This window comes from Nesoenas mayeri (assembly GCF_963082525.1).
Source record: "Nesoenas mayeri genome assembly, chromosome: 2".
In the NCBI taxonomy this organism is placed as follows: domain Eukaryota; kingdom Metazoa; phylum Chordata; class Aves; order Columbiformes; family Columbidae; genus Nesoenas; species Nesoenas mayeri.
In genome coordinates, this window is record NC_137543.1 from 135243520 (window position 1) to 135260134 (window position 16615).

The following is a 16615-nucleotide window of genomic DNA, read 5'->3' on the forward strand; positions in this document are numbered from 1 at the left end:
CTGTTGTGCAATGATCAGAACCAGCACTGAGTGATCACAAACTGGCAGGTCTCAACCCACACAGGCAATAGTGAAGAGATGCCTAAACTACTCATTACCTAGAGGTCGTAGTGCTTCAGCTTCGCTCGAACCATGGCCTCCTCACCACTATTCCAAGACGAGGTTATTTTGTGCTTTTTTTTTAAGGATGCAACCTGGTATGTCTACATAGCTTACAGCAATTCACTCTCATCTTGGTCAGATATCTTCAACACTGTGCTCCTTTGCACTCTTGTACAAACTCCAGAGAATAAATATATAGAAATAAATAAAATAAGCTTTCAAGGCTTAGTACAGAGTGTTTCAAAAAGGTGGACATCTAAATGACACATTGTTTCAACGCTGGATAGGTCGCACGGGACGCCAAGACTTGGCATTACACTCTTGGCCCCCAGACACCCCAGACATTACACCCCGTGACGACTTCTTGTGGGAATACATCAAAGTCTCTGGTTTGTGCCACCATTAGCTTTGAAACTGGGTCCATCTTTTTGATACACCTTGTATGTCATTGCAGCTCTATCTGGAAGGTGCTATTCACCTTTGCTTGTGTTATATTTAAAAAGTATCAGTGTTGTTTTTATTTTTTATGCTTCACTCAAATTAGAATTATTATCATATTTCTCCTCATACATATCTTATGCCTTTTAGTCATTTGCTGCATGATAAATAGCTGAATACTTTTCACCTCCACAATTGCAGGATAGAGAACAGGAGTATTCCCAAAACATAAAACACTGATTGTGTGGTTGATGCTGAGTGGTCATTTTATGTTCTAGGGGCACAGAATATATTAATATATCTGAATGTCTGTATTCTGCTGATATAAAAAGGAAGCTCCATGTGAACCTTTTTTTGGGAAACATGCAGTTCTCTGTTCTATTCAGAGCCTATAAAAATGCAAATTACTGTTGATGAAAACTCTGTAAACATCATGTGTAGCTACAAAACCCAAGGTCTCATAAATGTAAGACCAGTAATTCCCATTTGCACATTAAAACTGAGTTCTGAAAATAGCTATCAGTTCTGTTCAGGTGAATGGTTCCACAGGTGTTCCCTTTGGATCTTTGAACCTTCCCTTGAACTGCTGATGTGAAAGAAAGACCAGGTTAGATAAACCATTTAGTAATTCCTGTATAATATAGCCATGATATTTGAGATTTTTTTATTCAGAACACAATAGGACAAATATATTGTACATAGATATATATACAATTCCTATTATATCAGGATTGGACATTAACTGTTGAATGAATGTGCAAGTCTGTTGTCAGTCTATGAATAAGGCTAAACTTGGCTTCCAAGATGACCTAAGGAGTCCAGGTTTCTCACTGTGAGTCCTTGATCACATGCATCTTCCTGCTAATCATGAAGGATTCAGTCTACAAGCCTGGCAAGATCAAAGTGCTCTGCAGGCATTGCTTACATCAGGAATACTGCAATCCCTCAAATTATCTGAAGCACTTAATTTTTGTTCATTGCAGTATTTAAAAGTGAACACTCCATTTAAATTTTTGAGGGTTTACAAATACATACGAAATAGGTTATTTTATCTGGATCTTAGATGGCTTCTTATCAAGGTATTGTCTCGTGATGATTGTTCTGTTTCTCTCCTCATTGAAATAAAGATTCTATATTCTGTCATTTTATATGTTAATGTCGGCAGATGACTGCCTGTGATAGAGCTATGTAATTTCACACTTAAGACCTTATTTTTCTTCTTACTTCCCAGCTATCTATACTGCTGAATTGGTTTGAAGAAGCCATCAAGTTAGCATAACTGGCTGCCAGGAAACAGCCACAGTATAATTGATTTTCTGGGATGACTTAGAATAGGAATAATTCAGTATTATTATAATAATTCCTTTGTGACAACAGTAACTTCACAGGAAAAATTGAAGCCATACATAAATTACAGTAGTGACGAAGTTTTCTAATGAGCTCTGGGATATGACTGCCCTTCCAGCACCGCGCTGACTTCTCCTCAAGGCAGGAGCTGACCTCGTCCATAGGCCCTCTCATTGGCATGTCCTCATTCAGAGCAACACCTCTTCCGCATGGTCAAACCATGTGCTGTAGAGCCTCAAGCACAGTGTGGTTGTGCACATCTGGGATGGGTTGATTTATTGCCATTCAGTGAAGAGAGAGAAGAGTCCCTTTCCTCAAGATAAAGACTTTCTATGGTTTGTGAGGTGACTCCATATGGAAACTGGTGTCACAATAACCATTTTTCATATATTTTCCGAGATCATTGTCCTCAGGTTGAAGGTTTGAAAGGCGAAATGATTTATAAATTTGCCTGTCCGTAAGCCTGCCTATAGTGGTAGCTCATTTGTGTCACTGTCACATGCAAATTCATGGTACAGTAAGAAACTCAAGAAACTCATTGTCTCAAAATTTAAAATGACAGCAAAGGACATAATGATGTTACCTGATACAATATATTGTTGTTCTGCATAAGTTTAGCGAAGGCATTTTATATAGCTCAGCCTTCTTCTCTTGAGTTTAGGGGTTTTCTATTTTTGTTTTATTTTCTGTTTAATATTTCTTTTATTTTTAAAATTTCCTGTGTACAATAAATATTATATAATTAGTAATATGCACTGACTACATAGTCCACAACCTGAGACTTAAAAGTACTAAATGATTCTTAAATTTCAGTAAATAGTAGATATGCAGATTGATTCTGTATTGATTATACACTGGCATTGATTTATAACACCAAATCAGTATCATTCAGAATAATACTGGTACGGTGGATGCATTCCAAGTTTTATAAATAGTAAATTGCTGATACTGCTTTTGGAGAAATAAAGCTTTTAAAAACAAACAAAAAAACCAAACAGAAACAACTCACCACACACACAAAATCCACGAGTCAAATACAAAGATTATTTTGAAATGCATATATGAAATCACATGCATTTGGAAAATGAGTGATATCAACATGATTAATTAAAATTACCCTGAATGCTTTAAAAACTGTAAAGCATTTTGAAATCTGAAGTTATCAAAACAGTGTAAACAAAAAAAATACTTCTAAAATCCAATCCTTGAATGTCCTAGAGCAAGATGTCTTATCCATTACCAGCTCCAAATCAGTCAGAAAATCAATCTAAGCATATGGCAATTCTGAACTACATTCATATCTCTGTTATTTTATGTGTAATATGCAAGTACCTCTGTAAAGATAGCCTTTTATTTCCAAATGTGCTTTGCTTAAGTATCCAAAACCAAAAAGAAATGCTTCAGCTCCAGCTATTCTTTGTACCTTGAAATGAATACTTTTAGTACTGCGAAGCAGTTATAGTTATCTAATCATATATTATATAAAATGTATTTAGTACTGTATGTCCTTTTTTTTTTCTGTGATGCTCATTAATTTTTATATTCCTGTCAAAACTACCTTCATTTGGTGAAGTGCTCTTGAAGTTGAGCAGCCCTGATCTTGTTACCCCTATGCAGATGTTAGAAAGGGCATCTCTATCTGCCAGTTTTCCAACCTCTTCTACTCTTTTTGTACCTATTTTAATTTGATGGAGCACAAGGATATGCTGTTTTCCTGGAGAGAATGGCACACAGTGATTTATAAATAAATAGTATATTTTTAATTACTAGAAAGATTTAGTACTAGTGATAGTTGTTTTATATTTCAGTAATATAATTTTCACATTTTGTTCATTCTCTACATAATTTTTTAAACTACTGGTTTCATCTGAACAGAAGTGGATTCCCACTGAGCTGCAGACATTCATGCCCCAATGTTTTTCTTTTACAAGTCAATGTCACTTTCATTTTTTCCCCTGAATATACATTCTTGCATAGCTGTCAAAACTGAATCTAAGTTGTCACTTTATTCTCAAATGCCTTAGGAACTGGTGGTTATGGCATCCATTCCTGGGGAAACCTTTCTTCTGTCACTCCCCCTTTTAATTTATGAATTTGCTTAAATATTTCTCTAGTTTTTCTTCTAGAGCTAACATCAGATAGAAATAATTTATTAACCTTCCTTATCTCTTCTAAGTTCTCATTTTTTTAACCTTTGTACTGGAGGAACATGTCTAGACTCCTTATCAGGTGGATCAATTTTCTCTCCCATGTGAAATAATTTGTGACTTTACTATCCTTGATATTTTTTTCATTTTCAAAATGCACTCACTTTCCTAATTTCATTGCTTATATTCACATCTGCTGCTATTAGTTGGAAGATTTTTTTATTTATTTCCTGAAGGAAGCTGCTTAAATAACTTTCTGAAACATCTTTCATAACCATAATTTTGTTTTACTATTTGATATTTTTATGTTTTTGTTTTTGTTTTAAAGAAAATGCCTTTAACATGTTTGGACTTGGTGCTATGCATATTGACTTACATTTAAAGCAAATCTAATAGACTTGATTTGCATCCATTCTGATCCAGAACGCATTCCCTTTCAGTCATTGCTTCAATACATTCACACGTTTTCAGGTTTTTCTAATCCCTCTTTGTAAAATTTAAGAGTAGCTCATCTTTGGCATAACATCTCATTTAATATGATGTTTACTCTTTCTTGGTTGCATCAACATTTTTAGCCCAAAGTCAGAAGTTAAAATTATTTCTATGGAAACAATTTGAGAATTTAGGTTTTGTCCTTTGTTTTCACTAGAATGACAGTTTCCTCACATTTGCTGCAGATCTAGACATTCCACAAAAGCAACTTGGTTTACAAAGTATTCATACCACTTGTGATATTTGACTTACTAGTGTCGGAATATTTGAAGTAGCCATTGTGTCTTTGATTACATGTTTAATTTCTCTCAGCAATGACTTCTTAAAATCCCTTCCCTTTTGAATGTCTTTAGTCTGGGAGGTCAACCTAAGTTCAGTAGTGGGATAGAAAGGCTCATATGTTCTCTGATATGTACTTAGTGTGAGCATACATTTCGTCTTTTCAGTGAGAAGTATAGCTCCTCTGTGACAACTGATAAAAAGCTCCTCTTTCAGTTCTTGTTCTCTCTTCTTTTTCTTCTTCTTCATCTTCTCACTGTTCTTGTCTTTTAGGGAAGAAGAAAATTTATTTACGTTTCTGCTGGTGTTCTTTCATCTGGAGATAGGAGTCCTATTGTTCCTGTGTAGGCCATGAATGTTTAAATTAATTCTTAAAACTAAATTCTGTATGTCTAGTAACACCAGATATCTAGCAGAGATGCTGTCTACTCACAGGGCCAGACATCTAGTAGCCTCTGATCAAGCCTGGTAGGAAAGAGTTCTTCATTACTCATGGAGGTCTTGGAGCCTAGATTAGCTTTGAAGTACTTCAATATAAGAAATTGAGCATACCATCTGAAACCGGACACAACAAAAATAGCATTATCTGAGCTTTTCTTCACAATTATTGACACATGAACACATTTCAGTCTTTACCTGCAAAAGACTTTGTAATCTCAATGTGGACTTTAAATTGCCAGCTGTGCCACCCTCTTTAGTAATTACATAAAATTAATAAATAGCCACTGGTAACTAGGACAATAGCTCAAAAAATCTTTTTAATTGCTTTGTGAATTAGACAAAACAGTGACCTCTACAGATGCATAACTAGAGTATTTAACCATTTCTCCTGCCTAGAGCCTTCATACCTCCTTATGTGACCTCCTTATGCAGTCTCTTTTAGAGAACCCCAAAATAAAAACGCTGTAGATTACTGCAAACACATTAGTGTGTTATAGCAGTTATGGTTATTTTGGCATTCTTACATATTACATATTTACATTTACTGTCCAAGTACATTCTGTTTTATGTAGTTTGTTGACTGAAGTTTGTCAAAGTCCATATTGGGCATATGAGGAGGAGGAAAAAGGAACATTTCTTTAATCCAAGTGATAATATATGGCTAATAACATTGCACAATGGTTATTGTTTGCTTGGGGTTTTTTTTTTGTTTGTTTGTTTTTGTTTTTTAATAGAAAACTCTATTTCCTTCCGCTGCATGAACTTTTGCCCTATTTTATTGTTCCAGGAGGAATGCAGTGCCCAAATAGCAGTGCCCTACAGGAAACGCGCAGCTGTAACGAACACTCTTGCACTGTGTATCATTGGCAGACTGGCCCATGGGGACAGTGCATAGAGGATACGTCTGTCTCTGCTTTCAACTCCTCTGCCAGCTGGAATGGGGAGGCCACCTGTTCTGTGGGGATGCAGACAAGAAAGGTCATCTGTGTGAGAGTCAACGTGGGACAAGTGGGCCCAAAAAAGTAAAGATCATCAAAAATATCTTCATGCTGTAGTTATCTTTGGATCTTAATGCTCTGTATTTATATCACCGATGACTGCATGCAAAGACAAAAAGACCCCCATCTTTGTGTTGTTATGAGAGAACAATTAATCTTTTAAAAATACAAAATTGAAGCTACAGTTTTTATGGGTGATAAAAATCATCATCAGGTTGAGTTGAAATAAAAGTCTTGAGGCATTTGTGTGGGGTGCAGTGCAGCACCATTTCCAAGGTCCTGGTGGTACGTCCAAGCAGGCAGTGCACTATATGGATTGTGCAGTTCCCTGTGAAAACACTGGTTTGAGTCTAAATACAGTACAGCCCGTATAAGTTCATCTTCTCAGAAGCAGACTGAAGAGGTTAAGTATATTACAGCTCTGACAGGACATTAGTTTGAACATTAGTTTGACAACCTTTGTGAGCTTTTTTTCCCCATATACATATATTTCTAAGACATCTCTTTGGCCCAATGATTTAATTTTGCAGTTTAATGTATGTCCAGTTTTAAATACAGATTACCTGCTAGTAAAGTACATTTGATAAATCTTCATGCAGATTTGCAGTTTTTATATGTATCCTACTGAGGACCGATTTGAAGCTGGAAGAGCTGATAGCAGAGGTCATTTAGAAAGTTCATGAGGAAGCTATTCTTAAACTAAATATTTGCGTGATGCCTGTGATTTGTTGCTTTATTCAGCAGTAGATTCATTCCTAATTTACTTTAAATGGAAATATGGGGAATAATGCCAGCACATTCAGTAATCTAAATTGTTGTGTATCTGCATTAAGTTGTTTTCTATTCAGTCATTAGACCATTATATCTTTTATTTGGTACTCATATTATATTTTTTAAAAGCCTCTAATGATTTATCTTCCTTATTAAATCTGTTGTTAATGTCTTTGTCTTTGATTTGACCTTAAATTTTTGGAAGGAGGTCTGTTTTATTGTGTCGTAAATGAATCCTGTAAAATTAGAGAGAAGTTTTGGTTGATCCTTCAAATTATCCCTTTAAAATCACTGGATCATTTTATAAGAACCAGACATTTAACATCAAAATGTAAATAGGAACCTTGTTTTAAACTCCCCTTAATGAAAAGGATTACTGTGGTATGATACAATCAATATTATTGGCCTTATCTACCTCACAAGTTACAGACTTCAGCTTGTATCTCTTCTGACCTTCAGTAAGGACTGCAAAAAATCAATACTTCACTTCAAGCCACATATACTAAATACAAACAATATAAAAGATAGAAATGGTGCTCTAATTGAACTAATTGCTTTGCCCAAGGATCTGAAGAGAAATTATAGTGTTCAGTGCTCCTAAAAGATGAAGTTGTCAATGAAAGCATGAATGTGTATAATTCAGCCTTTTTGTATGTTTATAATTTCTGTTGTTCTTTAAGGAAAAAGCTACTAGTAATCCAATGTTCAATACTTTTCAGAAGCATTTTGGATTTTAACATTAGAGAAAATTTCTGAAAGTGTAGTCAATGTGTATGATTTGTGGCAGATGTCTTTTTAAAGTGTACATGACCAGATATGATACACCTATGCATACATAATCTGATTTTATGAACCACATAGAAACAAGGCACAACTTGCCTTAAAAATGTAGATATCTTATGGAGAGGCAATGGAGATTTATGTTGCTATAGCTATAATATTTCATAGTCTTTCACACTGGTATTTTTGGAGAGAAAAGAGAAAGGGTGGACATGTCATTATAAGAGGTCACCAAGAAGCTGATGCTGGCTCACAGTACTGGGTCATACTCATAGAGGTTTATGTGAATTGGCAAGAAAATGCAGAGGTGAAAATAACGAACTTGCAAGAATTATTAATGAAGAACACCTTCCTGTAAAGCTGCTACTCAACTTGTCCTTCCCCTCTGCTTCTCCTCCCACACTGACACAGGCATAGTTCTCCACTGACTATGGAGACCACGTTTTCTTTGTAGTTCATTGTTAGATTTGCCTGTGCTCCCTTCAGCCTGACAAGAAAGATGCCTTATGCAAGCCAAGCTTCTCCAGCTGATCCAATCCAAATAAAAACGTTTCTCTGGTCCAAGATGCCCAGCAGCCACAAGAGGAAAGGCTAGTCATAGTAACAATTTTCTGCAATGAGCCAAAAGCTCTAAAATGTAGATGTGATATTTTTCTTACCTCTTTATCTAATCCTTCAAACAGTTCACATTCTGTGCACTTTTAGGGCAACAGTAATTTTGAAATTATATTGAAGATTTGCAGTAATTTGGCAAGAGTTATTGTATCAATCTGAAAACAAGTATTGTAGCATAGAGAGTTGTTTGTCCTTGATGAAATAATAGGAGCACAGAAAGGTGGAAAAATATCTTGGGTTAATGAGTCCCATATGTGGCAGACCCATCAGCCCTTTTGTATGCTGATCAAGCCTCTTCCTTAAACCAGGTTTTCTGTCCTTTCTGACAGTCTTTCATAGTCTCATTGATCTGGCAGTTTCAAACCCTTATCTGGTTTCTGTCATAATCATGGCCAGCTTATACCTATTTTTTCCTAGGTCAGTGATGTCATTTAATTTAAATACGCCTCCTTCCAGAATTTGTTTCTGGTAAATATGTGAAGAGCTAAAAATCTCTTTCGCTAAACTAAACTAGATAACTTCATAATCATTTGGCAGCTTGAAAATAACACTGAAAAGGCAAAGTCTGGAATGGTGAGTGAGGAATTATGATTTGTTGTTGTTGTTAGATCCCCTGTGTAGAATGCACTGGTTTTGGCTTGCTTCCACCAGCTATATTTAAATTCTAAGAGTTTTTATTTCTGAGCTCCATGCTGGTAAATTCTGGGCAACTAGCACTCCCCTCATGTGCCTGCAGGCATTCAGTATCTCTCATGATTCACCACTTCACTGCAGAATGATTGTTTATTTGATAATTCTTCTTTTTCAATTTTTTTTTTTAGATGCCCTGAGAACCTCCGGCCAGAAACTGTGAGGCCTTGTCTGCTTCCCTGTAGGAAGGATTGTATTGTGACTCCATTCAGTGACTGGACATTGTGTCCTTCTTCCTGTCAAGAAGGTGATTTTATCTAGTGTGTGCTAGTAGACAGATTGTAAGAAAAAAATGTCTTAGGCTAGCAGTCACTTTTGGTAAAGTACTTATACAAATCTCTTTCTGACAGAGGGCATGTAATAGCTGGTAGAGCACCTGCAAAGACGAAACAGTGTTTTTGTTGAATAAAAGAGTTATTTCTCTAAATTTTCTATAAGCATCTGTTTGTTTTGTTTTTTCCCCATTTTGCCTTCTTTTATGTTATGAACTGCCATTTGCATCTCCCACTGATAAAGAGAGAACTAGTCACAGAGCAGACACATAACTTGTAGTGTAAGACAAAAACAGATACTTGTACAATAATAGAAGCTGTATTTGAATTGTCAGGTTGTAAAATGGTCAGATTTGGTATTTGAAAATACAGATGCTGCTTACTCATCAGAAAACCTGAGGCTCTGTATCAGCAGATAGATAGATGATAGATAGATATGCATTTGTGTATAATTTTGGCTGTTTTCTTCTCTTTTAAGGAAGATTGAAGGGCAGCTAATAAAAATCAGCAGGCTTTAAGTTGATGTTAATGACCTCACTTAAACATACATTGCAATACCATTTTAATACACTTGGCAAAGGTCTTAAAAACAGTGCAGGTCTCCCTTGAATTTTTATTACACAGAAATCATATATAAAGTTAAAGTGATGACTGGCTTAATATTGCCCACATTTTTCTGCCTCATGTGTTTTTCTCTTTTAAGCCTAACAGGAGGTATTTTTATAATAATACCCCAAGTTTGACACAGTGCTAATCCCCATGTGGGACACAGTGATTACTCACAGCTGCCATATTATCAGAATGTAAGATATTGTTACATCAAATAAATGCACTTTGAATGTCATGGCCAATTCTTCATGCTTTATAAAGGACACAAGCATGAAGTCATTTTTGCAGTAATTCCTATTAGTGCTTAGTTCATTCTAACAAATAAAAAAAAGGGTTATGAAGATTAAATTTATAACCATTGAAAAAGAACATAGAAGTAAAACCATTGAATCTGAATCTATGAAATAGTTATTAATTATTAAATACTGTGTTATTTTACAGCAATGTTAGTGGTTCTTTCTGAAATACTTTTGCTGTCGTCTTGGACAAAAATGCCATCCTCTTCTGTTCTTATTTCTGTGTTTTTTTAAGAAAGGTCTTGATGCAATGAACATATCTTCACGAATATTGACTACAAACTAACATGTATGTTGTTAAAAAACAATATATTTGCAAACCAATATAGGCCTTTTGTCTGTTCAGTGAGTCAAACTTTTCATACTACACAAGCATTTTTTATATCATGGGCTTTACCTGCATGTGTGAACAAGCTGGTCAGCAGCTTTGCTGGGCTGCACGTCTGTCTTGCCCCTTGTGCCAGCTCCTGGCATCTCCTGAAGCTGATTGACTCAGGAGTGGAGGGTTTCCTCTGTGTTGAAAAGCAGCCAGGTGGTGAAGAGTCACCGCCGGGATTCTCCTACCGCTTGTTCCTAATTACAATTGTTTGGCCGTGATCCAGCATGCTTCTGTGTTCAGACAAGCCGCAGCTGCTGTAATAACCCACCAGTCAGCCAAATGTCTGTGCTACAGCTCTCTGAAAAGAAAAAAGAAAAAGCAAACAATCCAAGATTTTAACCTAACAATATTTGTGTATTAGGTATTGCTACAGAATTAATATAAATTTGTGAGTTTTCTCTTAATTTTCTGCCTGAAGAACTGATATCTGAAGATGAATGGAGTAAAAATTCCTACAGGAACTATTTACCCTTTATCATTAATAATGAATAACTATAATGATTAAAAACTGTAAACTGTAAATTAATTCCAGAGTGGGAAATAAAATTTCACATTTAAATGTAAAGCATGCTCTTTTGGAATATTTTTTGTGTATCTAGATAGGCTAATGTGTGTCCCAGGTGGAAAATGGGGGTATAGGGAGCAGAATTAAAACCCAGCCTAGAGAGAACCAAGACTGTAAATTAAATTTGCTATATTCCTGTCTGTGGAGATAAGCAAAAGGCAAGCAGATTTTCTTATTGAGGTATTTACTGAATGGAAAAATTGTAAAGTATAGTAACTTATTTCCATTGATTTCTGTTTCTGGTTTTGCATGCAAATGATTAGGGCAAATTTACACATTGAAACCATAAAGCATAGCAGCAAACTGAGGTGGTTTAATTATTGTTCACTTGAATTGTGTGTTCACTTTAGCTGTATATTCATTTGTACAGTATTGCTACTGCTTCTTTCTGTTCTACTTCTTGGTCTTTAGCTGAGATTGTGGGTTTTTTCTATTAGGCCTTATTTTCTGCTTATGGACAAAATAGTATGTCACTGTTATAGCAATTGACTTAAATACCTGTTATGCTAAATCTTATTTTTACCCTCATTACTGTCATCCCTGTGTAGCAGTAGGAGAAACAAGCTCTTCTACTCTTTGCAGGGGGTGTCACAGTAACGAAGCAGTCCCGTCACCGAGTCATCATCCAGCTCCCTGCCAACGGTGGTCGTGAGTGCCCGGACTCTTTGTTTGAGGAAAAGGAATGTGAAGCTTCTCCCATCTGCTATAGCTACAGGTGGTCTAAATCAACCATAGACAGCTTAGACTTGAGAGAAATATAGCTGAATAACTTTTTCTACTCAATACCAGAGTCACAGTTTTATCTTTTAAAATGCTAGCCACTCCTCATCTGTTTAGTGTCTTCAGTATCAAATTTTACCTGAGCTAGTGCATTATGATATGCTGAACTTAAGAAGAAATGTTGCTAGGCAGTGGTAGATTGAGTGACTTAAATTTCATGGCACAAACTAATACTAAAAATGTCTTCTGTATATTTACTTTAGCATCTTTCTGACCTGTGCACATGCTGTGACTGAGGCACCCTTACAGTCATTTAAACCCACTGTGGCTGGTGTCCCTTTTTCCTTCTGATTTCTCTTTTTGGGATAGTATTTGGAAGATGAAGCTTAGCAAATGCATTTGTTTGTTGTGAAAACTTTACCCTTGTAATCATATCATTTGAAATTTGAGAAAACAAATGAAAAATCCTGACTTTGTTCATCTGACCTCATCTTTGTCTGTAAATTATTTGTGCTCTAAGCAAGGCAGAACTGCTTCATTTGTTGTTATGCTGCAAGGTATGCCTAAGGAAGGGGAAGAAAAAACCTGGAAAAAAAGAAAGGGAAAGGAATGCACTAACACCTGTATGTGACTACTTACTGCTACAAGACACCCCAATACCATGTGAACCAGAAATCAACCCTAGAGCTTTATCTGTGGAGTATATTTGGGAAACTTCAACACATATTTGCTTGACTGAGACAGGTGGAAAGAGGAAAGGAAGGAAGGCAAAGTGAGGAAGAGAGGAAGTTTATTAGGGTGTGCTAGTTTTTAAAATTCATCCTTGTTTAATGGGTCCCTTTATATGAGATGTTAGTGTCACTTGCTAAATCTACTTTTCAAATTTTATCATGTCATTTTGTTGACTGGTAAGATACTCTGAGCATGCTCAGATATAAATCCATAGCAAATGAGTTCTTCTGTTAAATGGGTATTCAAGTCACATCTTTTTATTATTTTGTATGTCATTCTTTTTTAATTTTTTTTTTCTCACACCTTGTATGTGTTAATGCTTTGTATTAATGTATAATCCTCAGATTATGGTTTCTATTCCCTGTGTATTTATTAGGTAGTGTTAATGTGCCTTTGCACTTTAAAATCCTTGAAAATATATATAGTTTGCTTTCTCTTCCCTCCTCTGCCTCCTTCCTTCCCTGTGTTCTTAATGGCCAAATCCTAAAAGGAGCAAAAAATGAAATAGGAAAGAGGGAAAAGTTTACAGTATTGTTACTGTTTGTGGTGAATTGGCTTTGACCAGTTAGTAATAATAACCAATAGCTTATGGTGGTTTCTAATGCTGCCTCAACTTTGATTGCCACAAGTTTAGATGGATTGTTTGAAGTTGATTCTTTTCCCCCTCATTTCAGGTGGAAGACCCACAAGTGGCGCAGATGCCAGCTAGTGCCCTGGTATGTGCGCCAAGACAGTCCAGGAGCACATGAGACTTGTGGACCTGGGCTACAAGCAAGAGGTTAGACCTTTTGTTTCTGTCATTAATTATTCAGACATCTACTATTGCAATGGTGTGAGAAATGCCTAAAATTTTTCTCATGATAACCTAACATTTTATCTATCTGTATGTGCATCAGCAAAGGAAAATACCAAATGCTAGTATGGTAGAGTCCATCCTAACTGGTATTTTGGAGATATTTTATTCATAAAATATCAGTATTAATTTATTTTTAAGTACAGATACCCCATCAGTGACTAATTTTGTGGTATTGTTTGTTTAGCTTATTTTACCATCATTACCTGAAGCAAGTTTGCAGAGGGGTTTGTGGAAATTATGGAAAAATAAGCAAAAATTAAACAACCAAACAAATAAAACCAAAACAAAAACAAACAAACAAAACCACCAAAGCAAACAAACCCAAAAGGAATGGGTGACTTTACATGCTTTTAAAAAAAAAAAAAAAAAAAAAAAAGTTGTGTAAATTCTCCTGTGAAATTGTCACATTTTTCACGTGGCGAGGATGTGAAGACATGTTTATGGGTATATCCCTTAGACTGAATATAAGACTTTTGCTCCCTGTAAGTGTTTGTTCAAAAATTTAGGATCAGAGAACCATATAATAATTTTGAGTTGGAAGGATGGTCTGGAGGTCACTTGGTCCATTTTCCTACCCAGAGAAGGGCCAGTTTCAAAGTTAGATTCCATCCAGACTATAGCATTCTGCTCAGGGTCATGTTTTGAGATGTTTGAAGTATCTCCCAGGGTGGAGATCCTATAGCTTCTCTGAAAGTTTGCTTCACAGCTTGTCCAGTCTAACACTGCATTTTTTTTCCTAATATCTAAGGTGAAATTTCCCTTGCTGCAATTTGTGTCTGTGGACTCTTATCCTTTCACTATGCATTTCAGAGAAGAGTCTGGCTCCTACTTCTCTACACCCTTGAATTAGGTAGCATAAGAGATGCAGGACTTTGCATTTACACTGTTAAAATTCTATGCCAGCCCATTTCCCCAGGCTGTCAAGGTTCTCTGAATGGCGGCCCTACCCTCTAGGAAGGTATTGACTGCTCTTCTGAAACTGGTGTCATCTCCAAACTTGCTGAGGATGCTTTCTATACAGATTGTTAAAGATGCTAAACAGAATTGGCCCTGGAATTAACCACTGCAGTGCAGCACTCTTAACCAGCTTCTGGTTGGACTTCAAAATGACTGACCCTTCGAACCCAGTGATGCAGACACTTTTCTGCTATTTCCATTTGATAACAAGTAATTTTAGCATCTCTTTCCAGCTTTACTGCCACCTGTCTTCATAGAGCATTTTGTGGATTTAACAGAACCGTGTATGTGTGACTCTGTTAAGTGCAGTCAGGAGATGGTTTATAGGTGCATTAAATAAACTCAGTATGAAAATAATTGCAGTTCCTACTTATTATGTTGCAGTAATGGAATTGCTTTGAACTACTAGTCAACCCTGAATTCCAGGAATGTTTTTCTCTTTTGCCTTTTCTGACTGCAAACTCCTATCCATTAAAACAATATTGGCTCAGCAGACTGAGGAATTCCTGAGCAAGGACACTGCTAACTGCAAAAGTGAAATGTTTTGGTCAGTAACCTTCCTTGCAGTATTAGAGGAGGTTATGGTATACTTCAAAAAGTCAAAGAGTACATCTTAAGCTTGTAAGTACTACTGCTTACTCAGAAAGTGTTACAGGAGATCAATTTAGGGCTTACCACAAAATGAAACCTGAGGGTATTGCCTGCTAATACAAAATACTTTTGGCTGTGGTAATTCTTTGAAGGTCTGTCACTAATGCAGTTTATTTCTAGCAGCTCTGGAGGATACATTCAGATTACACAATATAAAAAAAAAATAAGATTTCTGTACTTGACAGTAGGAGCCCACATAGTACAAAATATCTTCTGTACTTGCATGGTAGTACCTAAATCTCTTGACTTAGCCTCAAAGTCAGTTAATAAAGAAAGATAGCTAACTGTGCTGCATGCAAATTGTTTTTGTTATTCTTGTGCATCTTGAGACTTTCCTTTTCTTAAACTGTAATTTCAGTTGTGTGGTACACACATGTGCAGAGTAATACATTATTTTGGAATGACTGGGCACACAGTTTTCAAATCTGGTAAAACAGATTGGCAGAATTTCCCTATTGTACTACACGGAGTTGGATTTTGAAAAGAACAATGTACTCAAGCAGTAGTCTTGTTCATACAAGCAGATATAATGGAAGTAGCTCTCTAGTGTAATGTGGTCAAGTGGTAGGATGAACAATCATTAATTAGGAACCCTGGGAGTGTTTTTGATACCTGACAATGTTTTGAATGTATCTTTATTTTTGTGTTCAGTAATGTAAACTGATATTCTGTAGGAGCTAAATTAGCTAGTACAGATTTGCTTTAGATTAAGAAAAGTACAATATTTTCTGTTTTCTTGAACACCTTTACAATGAATATGACTTGAAAGTAATAGTTTAATTTTTGCACAAAAGTAAATTTCACTTTGGTAAACATACCTCTTTGATTCTAGAGGTTATTGGTTGAAGTTTTATTTACATCATATCTCAGAAAATTGCATTTTGAACATGGATAGTGTGTTTTATTTCTTTTTTATATGTTATCTCCTACACAGCTCATTAACAAATTACCCTTCCCCCTCTGAGATTTCAAATTCTGCCATTAAAATAGCCACATATGAGTTTTCAGCGGTGCACATTATTTTGTTTGGTCCCATGCACAAGAGCTGATATCATTCAAGGTGCTCACTGAAGGGGAGCTGACCTGAAAGCAGGTGTCTGGCTGACTGAGCTCTGCCCTGCACTGTATTAGAGAGATTTCAGCGGTTTCTGAAGGCGAACTCTGGAAGACAACTTGTCCCCTCTCCCTGCTAATTCATGGCTCCCTCTAGCACACTTAGCTTGTAAATAAAGCTTCTTCAGGCTATGGAAAACTTTGCATGACAATATATTGTTAAAAGTTCTGTACTATAAAACATTTAAAGATTATTTTGTGATGTAGATACGGAAAAGACTGAGCTACTACTGTGCAAGTACTATTAACCACCCCCAAATCAGGAAACACTAAACAGTGAAATATGAAATCCATATGGTACAACATTCTGATACTGCATTTATAATGTGATACTGGAATAAAGATATTTTGAACAGATTATTTAA

At 36.0% G+C, this 16615-nt stretch overlaps 1 protein-coding gene across 1 annotated transcript in view; it reads left to right on the forward strand.

Moving 5' to 3' along the window:
* THSD7A (thrombospondin type 1 domain containing 7A) overlaps positions 1-16615 on the forward strand; it is a gene marked incomplete at its 3' end in the record, with an annotated part of 196496 nt that overhangs the window by 127908 nt on the left and 51973 nt on the right. Inside the window, exons 9-12 of the mRNA XM_080339999.1 lie at positions 6034-6268; positions 9232-9347; positions 11804-11936; positions 13348-13451. Coding sequence (XP_080196125.1) covers positions 6034-6268; positions 9232-9347; positions 11804-11936; positions 13348-13451 — 588 coding nt within the window. The remainder of the gene's footprint in view (positions 1-6033; positions 6269-9231; positions 9348-11803; positions 11937-13347; positions 13452-16615) is intronic.